The sequence below is a fragment of the Tachyglossus aculeatus genome, chromosome 11, assembly GCF_015852505.1.
Source record: "Tachyglossus aculeatus isolate mTacAcu1 chromosome 11, mTacAcu1.pri, whole genome shotgun sequence".
NCBI classification, from domain to species: domain Eukaryota; kingdom Metazoa; phylum Chordata; class Mammalia; order Monotremata; family Tachyglossidae; genus Tachyglossus; species Tachyglossus aculeatus.
This window is the reverse complement of record NC_052076.1, coordinates 52212282-52233659: the sequence shown is the minus strand read 5'-3', so window position 1 is coordinate 52233659 and position 21378 is coordinate 52212282. Positions and strand designations below refer to the sequence as shown.

Genomic DNA, 21378 nt, shown 5'->3' with positions numbered 1-21378 from the left:
CTGCACATAGTAAGCGCTCAATAAATACGATTGATGATGACGATACGGCAAAACCCAGCGTTTGCGAGGAGCCGCTGACGGCACCTCCGTTCCCAGCAGGTCTTGCTACCCGCAATCCTCGGGTGGCTTTGGGCACTTGGGCCGTCAGTGCTGGTTACTCCCCTCTTCTGTCAGGGCTTAGGCCCGATCTCCCGGGAGGCTGATGAGGATGGAAGGCGGCCAGAGGAGCTGCAGACCTCCTGCCGGGGCTGTGTCTGCCCTGGGGTCGGTGGCTTCCGTGCAGTTTGCGCCACTCAGGCTTCAGCAACGTCTGTAAGGTGGACCTTGAGTTGTTTCTGCAGTTACCTTAGGGTTACACATAAGCCCCCCAGCAGCTGCAGGTCATCGAATTGCAGGCATTTCAGGGAGTGCCACAGGAGCCGCATAAAGCTTTCCTCCGACCTGCCACGGGAGCGACACGAAGTTCTCCTCCGCCCTCAAGTCTGGTCCTCCCCATCCATCGCGACAGAGGCCCGCCAGGCCCACCTCAGGCAGCGGCAGTAGAACCAGACTCCATGGCGGGAGATGGTGACGGCCATTTATACCCACAACCAGGAACACTGGTGACTCTGGGAGGACGGGTGGGACAACCAGGACAGCCAGCGAAGCAGCGTGGCTCAGTGGAAAGAGCCCCGGCTTTGGAGTCAGAGGTCATGGGTTCAAATCCCGGCTCCGCCAATGGTCAGCTGTGTGACTTTGGGCAAGTCACTTAACTTCTCTGGGCCTCAGTGACCTCATCTGTAAAATGGGGGTTAAGACTGTGAGCCCCCCATGGGACAACCTGTTCATTCATTCATTCAATCGTATTTATTGAGCACTTACGGTGTGCAGAGCACTGTACTAAGCGCTTGGGAAGTACAAGTTGGCAACATATAGATGGTCCCTACCCAACAGTGGGCTCACAGTCTAGAAGGGGGAGACAGAGAACAAAACAAAACATATTAACAAAATAAAATAAATTGAATAAATATTTACAAATAAAATAGAGTAATAAACATGTACAAAAGTATATACATACATACAGGTGCTGTGGGGAGGGGAAGGAGGTAAGGCAGGGGGTGCGATAAATATGTACAAACATATACATATATACAGGTGATGTGGGGAGGGGAAGGAGGTAAGGCAGGGGGTGTAATAAATATGTACAAACATATATACATATATACAGGTGCTGTGGGGAGGGGAAGGAGTTAAGATGGGGGGATGGGGAGGGGTACGGCTGTTCACCTTATAACCTCCCCAGCGCTTAGAACAGTGCTTTGCACATAGTAAGCCCTTAATAAATACCATTAAAAAAACAAAAGCCCACCACTGGATACAATCCCTGCTCTCTCTCACTGAGTCCTACTAAGAAGGAGGTTAAGACACGGGATGCTGGGCTAGAAATGTTCTCAGCCCATTGTGAGGTAGTAGTCCCATAACCAAGGCAATCCCCTTAGCTCCGCTCACCCACCTGAAACCCAGACATCCTACATCTCAATGAATGGTTCAGTCAAAATTAAGGTGACCGTTTAACCAGTTTTCTCCCAAAAGGGCCATTCTTCAGCAAACCAGACCCCTGTCCAATACTATTCTAACTGCGGCTTCTTTATGCCCACTGCTTTTCCTTTGAAAACCTCAGCATTCCTGAGGCAACCTGACAGACTGGAACCCAGTGATCCTTTTCACTGGCCCAATAACAGTGCGCTGTACTGTATCCAGTAGTCACACAGGCCTCTAATTCACACCTACTCAAAAATCCCTCCTTCTCTAGTGAGACCCCACTATGACATACCTCTACCACCAGCAGCTGCCGCTTCATCCTCCCTGCAACATAAAAACGTGGAGTGTAAAACTTCTGACAGCAGAAGTCGAGCAGGCATTTTTACTGGGAAACGCAGATGAGTGAGATTGACCCTTCAATAAATGGTGGGTTTTAAACTATAGGCTAACTAGGCCTCAGCCTAAGAGGTTAGCAAGTTTTATAACCATTCCTGTCCCCCACCCGAGGTGCTTTCACAGTCTCTCCCAGTATCCTGACTACTCAGGGAGTGGTAATTTATCAAAAGTCATCTGCTCCTATATAGACACCTCCAATCTCACATCCCCTCTAACTTGCTAGGATTGGGGAGAACCCGATGACTGAACTGAAAGACTGCTATTGCTCTCAGTGTGCGTGTGCTTTTAGCATCAGCTGGCCCACCTGGCAAAACTCTCTAAATGTCCTCCAAAGAACTATCACAACACTGTCCCAAAATTGGCCCTTTCCATGTTGTTCGGTAGAGATTTTAATATATACTCTATTCTCATTTTCCTTGTTTTGTCTTCTTCCCATTTCTATACATTATTGTGGTTCTATGCTAACAGCCACCATTTCCGATTTCTATTTCAGCTGTCAATCTGCAGCTCTTGGTTGTTCCCCCCCACCACACAAATAAAAATTACTTATTTAAATGTATATAATAATAATAATGGCATTTGCTAAGCATTTACTATGTGCCGTTCTAAGCGCTGGGGTAGATACAAGGTAATCAGGTTGTTCCATGTGGAGCTCACAGTCTTAATCCCCATTTGACAGATGAGGTAACAGGCACAGGGAAGTCAAGTGACTTGCCCAAAGTCACACAGGTGATCAACGGCGGAGCCAGAAATAGAACCCATAACCTCTGATTCCCAAGCCCGTACTCTTTCCACTATGCCACGCTGCTTCTGCTTCCGTATATAAATTATATAAGTTATTTTGTAGGTTGTTATTGTACACCTACTTGTAAAGAAACCTTAGTTTATGCCCAATTGATATAATGAAAATTCACCACAGAAAACTGGACTGGTTTATAAAAATGCAACAAATGGGTATCCATCTATGCCCATTCCCTTGGAGAATTCAATCACTTCCAAAACTTCAACTACCATCTGTAGGCAAATGATTCCCAAATCCACCTCTCCAGCCCCGACCTCTCTCCTTCTTTCCAGTTTCGCATTTCCTTCTGCATCCAGGACTTCTCTGCTTAGATGTCCCACAGACACCTCAAATTTAACGTGTTCAAAACAGAACTACTCAACTTCCCACCCAAACCCCGTTCTCCCCAGAACTTTCTCTTCTGGTTTGGAAACATGGGGTAAATGGGGGAGGGGTGAAGAGGTAGATAATAAAAGTGTTTTTGTTTCTTTTTTTTTTTTAATCTTTTGCTCTGTGAGAGGTTGTGGGTTTTTTTTTTTAATTTAGTATGGAGAGGAAAAGAAGAGGGCTCCTACAACCAAGGCACGCAGAGAAGTGAAGACTGGACCAAGAGATTTAGATGATATCTGGCTCCCGGCCAAAGATTTAAGCAGGCAGAGGATTATTTTAAGATCTAGTGGGAAGACAAAGGGGTCATATTCAGCAAAGATGCTTGCCCAGACCACACACCCCCCCAAAAAAAAATTAAACCCACAGAACCGATAATAAAGCCTGGAACTGGACAATTTGGTCCAGTCGAACACCCCAGATGGGGCCGTGCTTCTGGGAATGCAATGCAGAGTATGCTCACTCACCCGTCTCTAATTGTCCCTCTGCGGCATTATAACAGTCTGCAGTGACAACCTCGCTCACAGAACAATGCCACAAATACAGCCCGCAGCCCACCCAGCTACCGGGAGTCCTAAGCATTGAGTGGGCGAGGAAGCTAGGCTCTACCTAAGGGCTCTTTGGGGGCTAAAATAGCAAGAGGGCTACCCCTGATTCCCGTATGCCTGGCCCAGAGGGGATGAAGGTAATAGCTTTAACCTACAGCTTTTCAGGGAAGGTGGGCAACCGAAATGCCTGCTCTGTCCCTCTGAGCCAGATAAGGGTGGAAAGAGGAGCTAAGGTGACAGGGCTCCACTTGTCTCAGGCTGGGCAGATTCCAGTGCCCAGCCTGCTGCCTACACCTAGAGTGTTTTTCTTGTTCTCCCTGAGATTAGTGGTGGGATAAGAGGCTACTCAAGTTCCCAACCGGAGAGTCACTGAGGATGAGCCACATGGCCACCTCCCCTACCCCCTCCTGTCCCCCGCCAGAGAGTCCGGGGGTGCTTGAGGACAAGTCTGATTAGTGTGCAAATAGCCTCTGATTCCCAAGCCAGGAGTACATTAAGGCACTTCAGAAACAATCTTTTCCATGAGAGAACAAATGCTCCAAGAAGAAATTTGGGGCGTAGAGGAATGATGAGAAAAATCATTTATATTTTAGTTGTGTAAAAAAGGGCTGAGGACTATTGCTGTTGGGTAGGGACCGTCTCTATATGTTGCCAACTTGTACTTCCCAAGCGCTTAGTACAGTGCTCTGCATACAGTAAGCGCTCAATAAATACGATTGAATGAATGAATGAATAAATCATACAAATGGCAGCAATTACAATGGATATGGTGAGTATCAGTCTAGTGAGAACCTCTGGGAAATAATTTCAAATCCCTCCTGCAGGACCGTCAGCTAAGTTTTTCCTTTGATTCTTTCCAATTTAATCTTGGGGATACACTATTGAGAGTTAAAGGGATGATAACTAGATGAGTAAAAAGGCCCCAAGTTTTTCCAAACATAACAATAATAATAAGCATTACTCTAGACGGGAAATGTGTAACCTAGGTATTCCTATTTTTTTTATTTCAATGATATTTGTTAATTAACTTATTATGCGATAGGCAGTGCAATTAGTGCTGGGTAGATACAAGCCAATCAGGTTGGACCCAGGCCAAGCGCTTAGTACAGTGCTCTGCACACAGTAAGCACTCAATGAATATGATTGATTGATTGACCCAGTCCATGTCCCACATGGGGCTCACAGTCAATCTCCATCTTACAGATGAGGAAATGGAGGCACAGAGAAGTTAAGTGATTTGCCCAAGATCACGCAGCAGACAAAGGGCAGAGCTGAGATCAGATCCAGCTCTTCTGAGTCCCAGGCCACATGCTGCTTATTAACAAATCATTCTAGGGTAGGGAATGTGTCTACCAAACCCTGTAATACTGTACTCTCCCAAGCACTTAGTACAGTGCTCTGCACACTGTAATCGCTCATATACAACTGAGTCCAGCTAACGCATTCTGAATTAAATCACTTTTGTGTGTGCCAGGATGGAGTCCAGCCAAAGCAATAACTTTCCCAACCTGGGTTCCTCTTTCTCCTACTTCCTACCACGACAGGGGCATTCCTTGCTAATTCCTTCTGAATGAGTTTAATATTTTTAAAGCTAAGCAAGTCACATTTTGGGAAAAGAAACTGGATTCAAATACAGAACTGGGGGAGCCGATAAAGATACAAATATCATCAGGTATGGTCTCTTTGGGGATTTGGGTGCAGTTTGCGCATGATCGATATCGCCTTCTTTTGCACTTTCAAGATGAAGGGGAAAGAGAAGCTTAAAAATGCCCTTTTTTTACCCCATAATCACAGCAAAAAAAACCTAACAACCGCAGAGCGTCAGTTCACTATACTGCAGGGTCCTCAGATTGCTTTTCAAAATAGTAGACTTCTATATTTGTTCCCTTTACAACAAAGACCCACATCCTAGTGAGATGACATTTTAATATTTCCATTCAAAAAAAATGTCTTAATGGTTTCAAAGAAGGATGGGAACTGTTTGGGTATTCTAGAAGGAGCATTTTTTTAATGGCATTTGTTAAGCACTTACAATTTGTCAAACACTGTTCTAAGCACTGAGAGAGGAACAAGTTAACTAGGTTAGACTCAGTCCCTGCCCCACGTATGGCTCACAGTCTAAGCATTAAACTGTATTGAAAAAATTGTTCTCTGTTTCAAGATGAACAAGCAATGATTTCTCTAGTGAGGTTAAAGGGGAAAAGTCTTCACTAACCATGTTGGAGAAACCCCCATTAATTTTAAAAGACAGTTCGTTCAACAGAAACTGCCCCCCAAAAGTTTCAGAGTATCTGGTACTTTCCTCAGTTGGAACTGTAGCTGAATGAACCCTAAAATGTACTATGCCTTCTACCCTAATGGAAGCCTTGATAGGAAAAAAAATTCAAAAATCCCCAAATTCTCAAAGAAATTGTGAGACACTTCCATATTCCCATAGATTCAGAGTATTAATCTCAAACTTTAACAAATTGAAAAGCAGGAGATACTCATCTTGTAAAACACAATTACATTAGTTACACGGTGGTCATGATCATGGAACAATGTATCGGGTGACTACTTGTTACTGTAACAAGAAGTTCATGCCTTTTAAAAGAGTTTTAAAATGACATGCAGTTAAGGATGAAGATTGCAGGTGTCTTCCCTTCAGAGTCACCATTCCTTCACCCCCAGGCCCCAAAAACCCAACTCACAAAGAAATGAGAACATAAGTTTCAAAAATATTTTGCTTAACATGTAATTCCTAATTACCTTTGTGTTTCCAATAGTCTGAAGAGGCTGCAGGAAACTCCCAGATTTGGAAGAGAGAAAAGTGCACTTTTTGGCTGCCTTTCACAATACCACCATGCCCTACCCCTTTACACTATCTGTCTTTACTAAAGCCTTAGAAGAAGCTGCCTAAAGGTAACTTTTTCCCCCACTTTGAAACGTTTTTCTTTCAAACTTCAACTGGAAATTACTCCTCCAAGAGGACTGAACTCTTAAAATTTGGGATGGTCTAACATGTCTTCAAATGAGAAATGAAAATTAGCCATTTGCCCAATCTGCTCCATTCCCATGTCCTCCATTCAGATGACTTTAGCAAACACTCCTCCACACCAAAAAACCCAAAACCTCCGAAATATAAATCTGTCTTTTGTCTGAATAAATGTAAATGACAAATTACAAGTGAAAAGATGAAAGTTATAACCAGTTTGAGGTATGTTCCAACTACGCTCCCTTAAAATCTTGCTAATGCAAATAATTAACAACCAAGGAACAGCTGAAGAATAAAGAGGAACTAAGGGAAAGCCAAAAATCAAAGGTGAACTGGAAACAGAATTGTATATAGGATAAAGAAATCACATTGGCATATGGAACAGGTGAGCAAGTTGTCAGTTTTAGGTAGAAGGGTGGGATTTTCAGAATCCAAGTTAATCTGCCATTTTCCTGCCTTGTGACCTTCAGCAAGTCACTTAAACTTCCTGTGCCTCAGTTTCCTTATCTGTGAAAAGGGAATTCAATACCTGCTCTCACACCAACACTGTGAACCCCGTGAAGGACAAAGTCCATGTCCGAATCTGATTATCTTGTATCTACCCCAGCACTTGGTAAAGCGTATGTCATTTTTCTAATGCAAAAAACACCCCTCAGATTGTGATATCAACTCACCTTGTGGCATGAAAAATACCCTAGTCCACCATAATAAATGTGATAAAGTTGGGTAGACCCTGCTGAGAACTTTAGTCTTTCCTGATTTGGATTTTTAATACAGTTTGATCAGCTTAAGCTTTCGGTTTCTTTTTTTTTTTTTTTTTGATGGCATTTATTAAGCGCTTACTATGTGCAAAGCACTGTTCTAAGAGCTGGGGAGGTTACAAGGTGATCAGGTTGTCCCACATGGGGCTCACAGTCTTAATCCCCATTTTACAGATGAGGTAACTGAGGCACAGAGAAGTTAAGTGACTTGCCCAAAGTCACACAGCTGAATTGGTGGAGCCGGCATTCGAACCCATGACCTCTGACTCCAAAGCCTGTGCCCTTTCCACTGAGCCACGCTGCTTCTCAGTTACCTCATCTGAAAAATGGGGATTAAAAACTGTGAGCCCCCCATGGGACAGCCTGATCACCTTGTAACCTCCCGGGGCTTAGAACAGTGCTTTGCACATAGTAAGCGCTTACCAAATACCATCGTTATTATTATTAAGGGGCTTATGATATAAAGAAGGAGCCACGTAGACAGAGGGATTTTTACAGACAATGGAAAACACAGATACAACTGGTACACCACAATACACACGTAAGTGGTAGGGTTAACAGGAGATCTTCTGATCAGGAAGATGGGGAGTAGTCAGAGAATGCCTCTGAGGGATGGTGCTTCTTGGGAGGGCTTTCAAAGTGAGAAGATAAATGGTTTGGCAGTTTTGAGGAAAAAGCAACTAGTCAGTTGAGTGAAGAGCGAAATGCAGCTTCATTTATATCATATCTCCTCCCAGAGGCTTTCCCTGACCTGTCCTCACTTCCCGTATTTTCCTTTGCTTCTACAACATCTATTCACGCAGATCTTGAGCACTTGATAGTCACCCAGTCCTACTGCACTTCTGTGCCTATCCTTCCTCTCTCCCATTTTCTCTACTGGTAATTTATTTTGACGTCTCTTTCCCGCTCTAGACCGTAGGCTCCTTGTGGGTAGGGATCGTACCTACCAACTCTATTGTATTGTCTTCTCCCGCGTGCTTAACATAGTGTCTTGCAAACATGAGCCCGTTGTTGGGTAGGGACCGTCTCTATATGTTGCCAACCTGTACTTCCCAAGCGCTTAGTACAGTGGTCTGCACGCAGTAAGCGCTCAATAAATACGATTGAATGAATAAATAAATACGATTGAATGAATGAATGAATAAAATGCTCAGGAAATACTGTAGATTGATTGGAGGAGCAAAGAGTGCAAACTGGGGTACGCTGGGAGAAGAGAGCCAAAAAGTGAGGACACAGCTGATGGACAGTCTTTAATACAATGGGTAGTTTTTATTTGATGAGGAGAGCAACAAGTAAACACTAAAGATTTACTGTTTTTTGGATTTTTTTCTTCTGGGGGGGGGGGGACAGAGGGAGAGAAATGTGATCTGAACAACATTTTAGAAAGACAGTCCAACCACTAGTAAGGGGAATAGCTGTATGTCAGCTGTGTGACTATGGGCAAGTCACAACTTCTCTAGGCCTCAGTTCCCTCATCTGTAAAATGGGGATTAATGTGAGCCCCCCGTGGGACAACCTGATCACCTTGTAACCTCCCCAGCGCTTAGAACAGTGCTTGGTACATAGTAAGCACTTAATAAATGCTATTATTATTATTATTATTATTATGAGGGAGACCAGTAAGGAGGCAATGTTTGAAGTAGCGCAGCCTAGTGCAAAGAGCATGGGCCTGGGTTCTAATTTCAGCTTTGCCACTTGCCTGCTATGTGGCCTTGGACAAGTTACTTAACTTCTCTGTGACTCCGTTTCTTCATCTGCAAAGTGCAGATTCAATACCAATTCTCCCTCCTACTTAGACTGTGAGCCCTGTATTTGGCCTGATTATACGCTATCTACCTCAGTGTTTAGTATGGTGCTTGGCATGTGGCAAGAACTTAACTATCATAATAATTATTATTAGCCCGGCCTAGGGGTGACAAAGGTTTGGATGAAAACGGTAGCCACAAGGCTGGGGAGGAGGGAGTAGATTCAGAAAATACCTTGGAGGAAATCTAGCTGGCTGCAAAGAAGTGACAGTGCAGGAGGTGAAAGAGACTATGAGGCGGCAAAGATAATACCAATGTTTTGAGCTTTTCTGACAGGGAAGATGGTAGTGACAGTGCCATGTCAAGCACGAAAAGGTAGGAGGAGGTTTAGGAGGAAAGCTGAAGATTTAAGTTTTTGTTCTATGGAGTTTAAGGCACCAGCTGGTCATTATGTGACATTCAGAAAGCAGAAGGAAACTGTAAAGTCGGGGTGAGGTTGGGGCTAGCGAGGTAGATTTATCAGGCAGAAACTCCTCACCCTCAGCTTCAAGGCTGTCCATCCCCTCGCCCCCTCCTACCTCACCTCCCTTCTCTCCTTCTCCAGCCCAGCCCGCACCCTCCACTCCTCTGCCGCTAATCTCCTCACCAGGCCTCGTTCTCGCCTGTCCCGCCGTCGACCCCCGGCCCACATCATCCCCCTGGCCTGGAATGCCCTCCCTCCCCACATCTGCCAAGCTAGCTCTCTTCCTCCCTTCACAGCCCGAGAGCTCACCTCCTCCAGGAGGCCTTCCCAGACTGAGCCCCCTCCTTCCTCTCCCCCTCGCCCCCCTCTCCATTCCCACCGTCTTACCTCCTTCCCTTCCCCACAGCACCTGTATATATGTATATGTTTGTACATATTTACTACTCTATTTATTTTACTTGTACATATCTATTCTATTTATTTTATTTTGTTAATATGTTTGGTTTTGTTCTCTGTCTCCCCCTTCTAGACTGTGAGCCCACTGTTGGGTAGGGACTGTCTCTATATGTTGCCAACTTGTACTTCCCAAGCTCTTAGTATAGTGCTCTGCACACAGTAAGCGCTCAATAAATACGATCGATTGATTGATTGACTGATTGGGACTTTTCCACGGAGGGGACAGTTAAAGCCCATTCAAACAGGTTCTCCAAGAGAAAATGAGTATAGTACAAGAGCACTGCCTTAAGCTTGGAAAAGCACAAAACAACAGATAGGAGATGCAATCCCTGCCCACAAGATTACACTCTACAGAGGGTCAAGTTTAGAACCCAAAACAGAACCTCCAGTTAAAGGGTGAAAGCCATCAAAAGAGACTGAAAAAGTAGGCAGACAACCAGGCGATATGGTGTTGAAGAGAACGGGCAATATGTCAAAGGCAGCTAAGAGGGTAAGACAATTCTTAAACTTCCTTTACCGAATATATCAAAAGTTAGCTTTGGTAAATAAAGAGACTATCAATGGAAAATTTGAAAGTGCTCACAGACAATTAGGGACATAAATTGGTCACAAGACTAGTCACAGTACCCTGCACATAGTAAGCACTCAATAAATACGCTTAGTACAGTGCCTGGCACATAGTAAGCGTTTAACAAATACCACACTTATTAAGTTCCTGACGGATTAAGAAATGACGGTACTTAGAGGACATATGAAGGTAATGATACGGACAGCAAGAAAGAGGAACTAGAACTTGGATGTCCTGACCAAGGTGATAAAACACATGGAACAGTCATGTGTTACTTGAAGTTTGGCAATGGGCCATGGTCCAATCAAATTAGTATCTGCAATTCAGAAGCTATTAACACCACAAACTACTTCAACTAGAACATGTAACATACTCAAGGTAAAAGTAAAGCACTTGTCAAAATAGATATAAACGTAACCTTCAGAGAATAATAAATCAATCTAGTTCATAATGCTATGAACACTCATTCAGTGCCCAACAAATGTTTGCTGAATGCATGAATAATCCAATTATGCAGCATTCCTTAAATAATTTATTCTGTTTAAAATATGGTTACACTTCATCATTCATCTGTAAGAAACTGCCCTCAAATTCCCTATGAACCAATACAGAATCAAGATTCCAAAACTTGGAAAACTCATACTATTCATTCTAGTATACCTTTGAATTGCTTTCTAAACACTTGATAAGCTTAAGTTACACACCAAAAGTAACAATGCAGCTCATTATTTTTCACACGCAAAACACTAAGGTCTTCTTACAGGACATGTATACACACTATAATTCACAAGATTTTACCACAAAATGGAAACACTTTTCATAAGAAAAATGAAGCACACAGATTAAAGCAGCAATGATAACTGAAACACATCCGTTCTAATTCTTAGTTTTATGTAAAGTGGCTTTGCTATATGACCTCAGGCAAATTATTTACCTTCTCTGGGCATGGGTTTCTTCAATTGTAAAATCACAATGAGTCAATTACACTCACCTACCTCAAAAGAAATGAGGAATCACCAATTAGACTGTGAGCCTCACGTGGGCCAGGGGCTGCAGCAGACCTGAATACCTGGTATCTACCCTAGTGCTTAGTGTTCTGCACATTGTGAGTACTTAAATACAGTTATCGATAATTCACTGTTAAGAACTTTATGTCTTCTACGATATATGCTATGGCAAATTACTTCATTAACATAACGATTCCCATAAAGAATTAACTGTTAAGGGAATTCCCAACACTCTCTACATCATCAGTCACTGGAGAGCATTAAACAAGTACTATTACAGTCCCCAAAATGAAGATTACAAAGAAATCGCCCTTTACTTTCCTGAATAAGGGTCAAGAAAGCTACTCATCTACTTAGGTAGTGGGAATATGCATCGTCAGAATATTCATTCATTCAATCGTATTTATTGAGCGCTTACTGTGTGCAGAGCACTGTATTAAGCTCCCTGGAAGTACAAGTTGGCAACATATAGAAACAGCCCCTACCCAACAACGGTCTCACAGTCTGTGGGGGAGACAGACAACAAAAACAAAACATGTAGACAGGTGTCAAAGTCATCAGAACAAATAGAATTAAACCTATATGCACATCATCCACTAAATAAATATATTTTTATAACACTACTAACAATAATTGTGGTATTTGTTCGGTGCTTACTATTGCCTGGCACTGTACTACGTGCTGGGGAGGATACGAGCAAACAGGATTGGACATAATCCCTGCCCCACAAGGGGCTCACACGCTCAATCCCCATTTTCCAGATGAGGTAACTGAGGCCCAGAGAAGTGAAGTGACTTACCCAAGGTCACAGAGCAGACAAATGGCAGGGCTAGGATTAGAACCCATGACCTTCTGGCACCCAAGCCTGTGCTCTCTCCATAGAATCAAAAGGATTTAGTGATAGATTCATTCAATCGTATTTATTGAGTGCTTACTGTGTGCAGAGCACTGTACTAAGCGCTTGGGAAGTACAAGTTGGTAACATATAGAGACGGTCCTTACCCAATAGCGGGCTCACAGTCTAGAAGGGGGGGACAGACAACAAAACAACACATATTAACATAATAAAATAAATAGAATGGTAAATATGTACAAGTAAAATAGAGTAATAAATCTGTACAGACATATATACAGGTGCTGTGGGGAGGGGAAGGAGGTAGGGCGGGGGGGGAGGGAGATTGGGTAAGTGGGTTGAATGAGAGAGAGGCATCAAGGGTCATGCCAAGGGTAAGGGCTAGTGAGCCGGGAAGGAGGGTGGTGATGTCTACAGTGACATGACAAACACAGGAAAACAAGGTTTGGGGCACCCAACTTTGAAATAACTAATATGAGGGTTTGAGAGCTGGAAGGGTGATCGCAGGGTACTGACTAACATGTGAGCAGGCAAACGATTGCTGAGCTTGTCTCCCTCCCTTCGACACCCTCCCAGTCGACTCACTTCGACGGGCTGGGATGTGGAAACCATCCCCAGAAACCATCCCCATGAAGGTTCTGACTTGTTTTTCCAAGAATGAGGACTCGGTGCTTTAGATGGCTGCCCCTCCCCTAGCCTGGGGTTCTAAGTACATGGAACAAGGGAGGTGTTCTTGCTTAAAGGTTTCCCCCGCAATCAATCAGTGGTTGGGCTTCTGGCTCCTCTTCATCACTTCTGAAAACAGGTCACAAGTTGCCATCAGGAAAGGAAATCAAGGAACTTCAGGACACTAACAGATACAACTGGCTCGTTTCCCTTATGCTGAATAATAATAATGATGGTATTTGTTAAGCGCTTACTACGTGCCAAGCACGTTTCTAAAGGCTAGGGTAGACACAAGGTAATCAGGTTGTCCCGCATGGGGCTCACGGTCTCAATCCCCATTATACAGGTGAGGTCACTGAGGCCCAGAGAAGTGAAGTGACTTGCCCAAAGTCACACAGCTGGTAAAGGTCCTGGAGCTTTCAATTTCAGGCCATGAAACCCCCCCTCAAAAGGCTATTCCGTAGGGGGAATACATTTTGACTAGAAGACTAGGAAACTGCCCTTGCTTTATCCAGTCATTGATAAGAGGGCAATACGTAGCAACTAGACACCAATACATCTGGGCAGATCTTTCCCTATCGCCTCTGTCAAACGCTGGGATAGCGGCGGCACCACCACCATCCTGAGAAAACCGGATGCACATTCCTAATAATAATGATAATAATAATAATGGTATTTGTTAAGCACTTACTACGTGCCAAACACTGTTTCAAGCACTGGGGTAGATACAAGATTACTAAATTGTCCCATGTGGGGCTTGCAGTCTTAATCCCCATTTTAGATGAGAGAACTGAGGCCCAGAGAAGTGACTTGCCCAGAGTCACACAGCTGACAAGTGGCGGAGACGGGATTAGAACCCACGACCTCTGACTTCCAAGCCCAGGTTCTTTCCGCTAAGCCACATTGCTTCTCTGATTCCTAGAGAATCACCACAGCTGGGTGGCTGCAGGGGTTGGCCAAGCTATGGAAGCAGCGTGGTTCAATGGAAAGAGCACGGGCTTGGGAGTCAGAGGTCATGGGTTCTAATCTCAACCCTCTTCTGTAAAATGGGGGTTAAGACTGTGAGCCCCAGGTGGGACAACCTGATTACCTTGTATCTATTCCAGGGCTTAGAACAGGGCCTGGAACATAGTAAGCACTTAAATCCCGGCTTCGCTGCTTGTCAGCTGTGTGACTCTTGGCAAGTCACTTCCCTTCTCTGTGCCTCAGTTACCTCATCTGTAAAATGGGGATGAAGACTGGGAGCCCCCCATGGGACAACCTGATTACCTTGTAACCTCCCCAGCGCTTAGAACAGTGCTTTGCACATAGTAAGCGCTTAACAAATATCATCATTATTATTATTATTCTCTGGGCCTCAGTTCCCTCATCTGTAAAATGGGGATGAAGACTGGGAGCCCCCCCGTGGGACCACCTGATCACCTTGTAACCTCCCCAGCGCTTAGAAGAGTGCTTTGCACATAGTAAGCCCTTAACAAATCCCATCATCATTATTATTACTTACACATAGTAAGTGCTTAACAAACACCATCATTATTACTTGCACATAGTAAGCACTTAATAAATGCTATCATTATTGTTATTATTATTGTTGGTGGTGCTTAGTAAGCGCTTACCAAATATCAACATTATTACTGTTATTACTATTACTAAGGGGTGGGGAGCGTGGAGGGGTTGTCGCTGGGGCCGGGGAGCCAAGCAGCGTGGCTTAATGAAAAGAGTCCGGGCTTTGGAGTCAGAGGTCATGGGTTCAAATCCTAGCTCCACCAATTGTCAGCTGTGTGACTCTGAGCAAGTCACTTCACTTCTCTGGGCCTCAGTTCCCTCATCTGTAAAATGGGGATGAAGACTGGGAGCCAACTGTGGGACCACCTGATCACCTTGTAACCTCCCCAGTGCTTAGAACAGTGCTTTGCACATTGTAAGCGCTTAAATCCCATCACATTATTACTACTTGCACATAGTAAGCGCTTAACAAATCCCATCATCATTATTACTACTTGCACATAGTAAGCGCTTAACAAATCCCACCATCATTACTACGTGTACATTGTAAGCGCTTAAATCCCATCACATCATTATTACTATTTGCACATAGTAAGCGCCTAACAAATCCCATCGTGATTATTATTGCTTGCACACCGTAAGCGCTTAACAAATCCCATCATCAATATTACTACTTGCACATAGTAAGTGCTTAACAAATCCCATCATCATTATTATTATTATTGCTTGCACATAGTAAGCGCTTAACAAATCCCATCATCATCATTATTATTACTGCTTGCACATAGTAAGCACTTAACAAATCCCATCATCATTATTATTATTATTGCTTGCACACAGTAAGCGCTTAACAAATCCCATCATCATTATTGTTATTATTGCTTGCACATAGTAAGCGCTTAAATCCCATCATCATTATTGTTATTATTGCTTGCACATAGTAAGCGCTTAACAAATCCCATCATTATTGTTATTACTGCTTGCACATAGTAAGCGCTTAACAAAGTCCATCATCATTACTGCTTGCACATAGTAAGCGCTTAACAAATCCCATCATCATCATTATTATTGCCTGCACATAGTAAGCACTTAATAAATCCCATCATCATCATTATTACTGCTTGCACATAGTAAGCGCTTAATAAATCCCATCATCATTATCATTATTGCTTGCACATAGTAAGCGCTTAAGAAATCCCATCTTCATCATTACTGCTTGCACATAGTAAGTACTTAACAAATCCCATCATCATTATTATTATTGCTTGCACATAGTAAGCGCTTAATAAATCCCATCATCATCATTACTGCTTGCACATAGTAAGTGCTTAACAAATACTATCATCATTACTACTTGCACATAGTAAGCACTTAACAAATTCCGTCATCATGATTATTATTGCTTGCACATAGTAAGTGCTTAACAAATCCCGTCATCATGATTATTACTAGCACATAGTAAGCGCTTAACAAATCCCATCATCATTATTATTATTACTTGCACATAGTATGCGCTTAACAAATCCCATCTTCATTATTATTATTATTGCTTGCACATAGTAAGCACTGAAATCCCATCATCATTATTATTATTATTGCTTGCACATAGTACGCGCTTAATAAATCCCATCATTATTATTACTGATTGCACATAGTAAGCTCTTAACAAATACTACCATCATTACTACTTGCACATAGTAAGCGCTTAACAAATCCCGTCATCATGATTATCATTGCTTGCACATAGTAAGCGCTTAACAAATCCCATCATCATCATTATTACTATTACTTGCACACAGTACGCGCTTAACAAATCCCACCATCATGATTATTATTGCTTGCACACAGTAAGCCCTTAACAAATCCCGTCGTCATGATTATATTGCTTGCACATAGTAAGCGCTTAACAAATCCCATCATAATTATTACTACTTGCACACAGTAAACGCTTAACAAATCCCATCATCATTATTATTATTGCTTGCACATAGTAAGCGCTTAACAAATCCCATCATCATTATTACTATTACTTGCACATAGTTAAGTGCTTAACAAATCCCATAATTATGATTATTATTGCCTGCACATAGTAAGCGCTTAACAAATCCCATCATCATGATTATTGCTTGCACATAGTAAGCGCTTAACAAATCCCATCATGATTATTATTGCTTGCACATAGTAAGCGCTTAACAAATCCCATCATGATTATTATTGCTTGCACATAGTAAGCGCTTAACAAATCCCATCATCATTATTGCTATTGCTTGCACACAGTAAGCGCTTAACAAATCCCATCATCATTATTGCTATTGCTTGCACACAGTAAGCGCTTAACAAATCCCATCATCATCATCATTACTACTTGGACATAGTAAGCACTTAACAAATCCCATCATCATGATTATTATTACTAGCACATAGAAAGCGCTTAACAAATCCCATCATCATGATTATTATTCCTTGCACATGGTAAGTGCTTAACAAATCCCATCATCATTATTACTACTTGCACATAGTAAACGCTTAACAAATCCCATCATCATCATTATTATTATTGCTTGCACATAGTAAGCGCTTAGCAAATCCCATCATCATCATTATTATTATTGCTTGCACATAGTAAGCGCTTAGCAAATCCCATCATCATCATTATTACTATTACTTGCACATAGTAAGTGCTTAACAAATCCCATCATCATGATTATTATTGCTTGCACACAGTAAGCGCTTAACAAATCCCATCATCATGATTATTATTACTTGCACATAGTAAGCGCTTAACAAATCCCATTATCATGATTATAATTGCTTGCACATAGTAAGCACTTAACAAATCCCATCATCATTATTATTATTGCTTGCACATAGTAAGCGCTTAACAAATCCCATCATCATGATTATTATTGCTTGCACATAGTAAGCGCTTAACAAATCCCATCATCATTATTACTATTACTTGCACATAGTAAGTGCTTAACAAATCCCATCATGATTACTATTACTCGCACATAGTAAGTGCTTAACAAATCCCATCATCATGATTACTATTACTTGCACATAGTAAGCGCTTAACAAATCCCATCATCATGATTATTATTACTCGCACATAGTAAGCGCTTAACAAATCCCATCATCATGATTATTATTAATAGCACATAGAAAGCGCTTAACAAATCCCATCATCATGATTATTATTGCTTGCACATAGTAAGCGCTTAACAAATCCCATCATCATGATTATTATTACTTGCACATGGTAAGCGCTTAACAAATTCCATCAAAATTATTACTACTTGCACATAGTAAATGCTTAACAAATCCCATCATTATTACTACTTGCACATAGTAAACGCTTAACAAATCCCATCATTATTACTACTTGCACATAGTAAACGCTTAACAAATCCCATCATCATCGTTATTACTATTGCTTGCACAGTAAGCGCTTAATAAAGCCCATCATCATTACTATTACTTGCACATAGTAAGTGCTTAACAAATCCCATCATCATGATATTATTGTACATAGAAAGCGCTTAACAAATCCCATCATGATTATTATTGCTTGCACATAGTAAGCCCTTAACAAATCCCATCATCATGATACTATTACTTGTACATAAGCGCTGAACAAATCCCATCATCATGATTATTATTACTTGCACATAGTAAGCGCTTAACAAATCCCATCATCATGATTATTATTGCTTGCACATGGTAAGCGCTTAACAAATTCCATCAAAATTATTACTACTTGCACATAGTAAACGCTTAACAAATCCCATCATCATTATTACTACTTGCACATAGTAAACGCTTAACAAATCCCATCATCATCATTATTACTATTGCTTGCACAGTAAGCGCTTAATAAGGCCCATCATCATTATTACTATTACTTGCACATAGTAAGTGCTTAACAAATCCCATCATCATGATATTATTGTACATAGTAAGCGCTTAACAAATCCCATCATGATTATTATTGCTTGCACATAGTAAGCGCTTAACAAATCCCATCATCATGATACTATTACTTGTACATAAGCGCTGAACAAATCCCATCATCATGATTATTATTACCTGCACATAGTAAGCGCTTAACAAATCCCATCATCATGATTACTATTGCTTGCACACAGTAAGCGCTTAACAAATCCCATCATCATCATCATTACTACTTGGACATAGTAAGCGCTTAACAAATCCCATCATCATGATTATTATTACTAGCACATAGAAAGCGCTTAACAAATCCCATCATCATGATTATTATTCCTTGCACATGGTAAGCGCTTAACAAATCCCATCAAAATTATTACTACTTGCACATAGTAAATGCTTAACAAATCCCATCATCATCATTATTACTATTGCTTGCACAGTAAGCGCTTAATAAGGCCCATCATCATTATTACTATTACTTGCACATAGTAAGTGCTTAACAAATCCCATCATCATGATATTATTGTACATAGTAAGCGCTTAACAAATCCCATCATGATTATTATTGCTTGCACATAGTAAGCGCTTAACAAATCCCATCATCATGATTATTATTGCTTGCACATAGTAAGCGCTTAACAAATCCCATCATCACCACTATTACTACTTGCACATAGTAAGCGCTTAACAAATCCCATCATCATCATTACTACTTGCACATAGTAAGCGCTTAACAAATCCCATCATCATGATTATTATTACTAGCACATAATAGGCGCTTAACAAATCCCATCATCATCATTATTACTATTACTTGCACACAGTAAGTGCTTAACAAATCCCATCATGATTATTATTGCTTGCACACAGTAAGCGCTTAACAAATCCCATCATCATCATCATTACTACTTGGACATAGTAAGCGCTTAACAAATCCCATCATCATGATTATTACTACTTGCACATAGTAAGCGCTTAACAAATCCCATCATCACTATTATTATTAGGGCTTGCACATAGTAAGCGCTTAACAAATCCCATCATCATGATTATTATTGCTTGCACATGGTAAGCGCTTAACAAATCCCGTCATCATTACTACTTGCACATAGTAAGCGCTTAATAAATGGTATCATTATTATTGTCGCTGGCGCATAGCAAGGGTTCACCACACATCAACACTATTATTGTTATTACTCTTACTGAGGGGTGGGGAGCGTGGAGGGGTTGTCGTTAGGGCCGGCCGGCCCCCTCAGGCCCCCCTCAGGGCCCGACCCCTCAGCGGCCGTGCCCCTGACAGGAGCCGTGCAGCCAGACAGCCAGCCGACCGACCGACCGACCGTCCGTGCGTCCTCCCCTGAGGAAAACCCACCTCAGCCTCGGCCCCGGCGACACTCACCGGCCCGAAACCTCGACTGAAACCGGGGGCGGCGGCGGCGGCTGCAGGAACCGAACATCCAAAATGGCGGCTCCCTCGGCCTCACCACCGCTACTGCAGGCGGAGGGATCCGCGCAGGAGGGGGGCGCGCGCCGCCCGGAGCGAGGACGCGATTGGCTCCCTGCTCCACCCTCCGAACCGGACCTTTATACGCGTCCACGAACTCGTTATGAGAGGTGTTCCTCCGCGGCGCGCCTCTGACGGCCTCCAGGGACTATTTTCCTGAGCGGGCGGTGCCGAGCGTTGGGCGATGGGAGACGACGGCGCTGATGACGCGCGACGTCGCCGATGACGCAGGACGCCGCTGCCGAGTCACCGCCGCGGGGCGTCGCAGCCAAAGTGTTCCGGCCGGGCCCGGGGGCTCCCCGACTTCCGTTCCGCCGAGGGGGGCGGAGCCCCAAGTCGGGGGACCGAGGGAGCCTGAGGGGAGGGAGCCGTCCCTTCAGTGGCATGAGGAAAATAGGCCGAAATTCATTCATTCAGTCAGTCATTCTGTCATTCATTCATTCTGTCATTCATTCAGTCAGTCAGTCATTCATTCTGACATTCATTCATTCAGTCAGTCATTCATTCTGACATTCATTCATTCATTCTGACATTCATTCATTCATTCTGACATTCATTCATTCTGTCAGTCATTCATTCTGTCAGTCATTCATTCTGACATTCATTCATTCATTCATTCTGACATTCATTCATTCTGTCATTCATTCTGTCATTCATTCTGACATTCATTCATTCATTCATTCTGACATTCATTCTGTCATTCATTCATTCTGTCATTCATTCTGTCATTCATTCTGACATTCATTCATTCATTCAGACATTCATTCAGTCAGTCATTCATTCTGTCATTCATTCATTCGTTCATTCTGTCGTTCATTCATTCTGACATTCATTCATTCATTCATTCATTCATTCTGTCATTCATTCAGTCATTCATTCATTCTGTCATTCATTCATTCTGTCATTCATTCTGCCATTCGTTCTGACATTCATTCATTCATTCATTCTGACATTCATTCATTCTGTCATTCATTCATTCATTCTGTCATTCATTCATTCATATTTATTGAGCGCTTACTGTGGGCAGAGCACTGTACTAAGCGCTTGGGAAGTCCAAGTTGGCAACATAGAGAGACGGTCCCTACCCAACAGCGGGCTCACAGTCTAGTAATAACGGCATTTATTAAGCGCTTACTACACGCAGAACACTGTTCTAAGCGCTGGGGCGGTTGCAAGGTGATCAGGTTGGGCTCACAGTCTTCACCCCCATTTTACAGATGAGGGAACTGAGGCCCAGAGAATAATAATAATGATGATGATGATGATGATGATGGTATTTGTTAAGCGCAAGTTG

The 21378-nt window shown here is 42.6% G+C and overlaps 1 protein-coding gene across 4 annotated transcripts in view; it reads right to left on the bottom strand.

Moving 5' to 3' along the window:
• The window catches only part of AP1G1 (adaptor related protein complex 1 subunit gamma 1), an 88827-nt gene extending 68710 nt beyond the window's left edge, over positions 1–20117 (bottom strand). For 2 of the 4 annotated variants that reach the window (XM_038754871.1, XM_038754872.1), the window contains exons 1-2: positions 19980–20117; positions 1814–1845 (exon numbers count right to left, since the gene is read on the bottom strand). In XM_038754871.1, the coding sequence (XP_038610799.1) occupies positions 1814–1845; positions 19980–20037 (90 nt within the window). In that variant the 5' untranslated portion in view covers positions 20038–20117. Of the gene's footprint in view, positions 1–1813; positions 1846–19952 lie in introns of all 4 variants that reach the window. The other 2 variants (XM_038754874.1, XM_038754873.1) reach the window with 2 other exon arrangements.
• Between the last annotated feature and the right edge of the window lie 1261 nt (positions 20118–21378).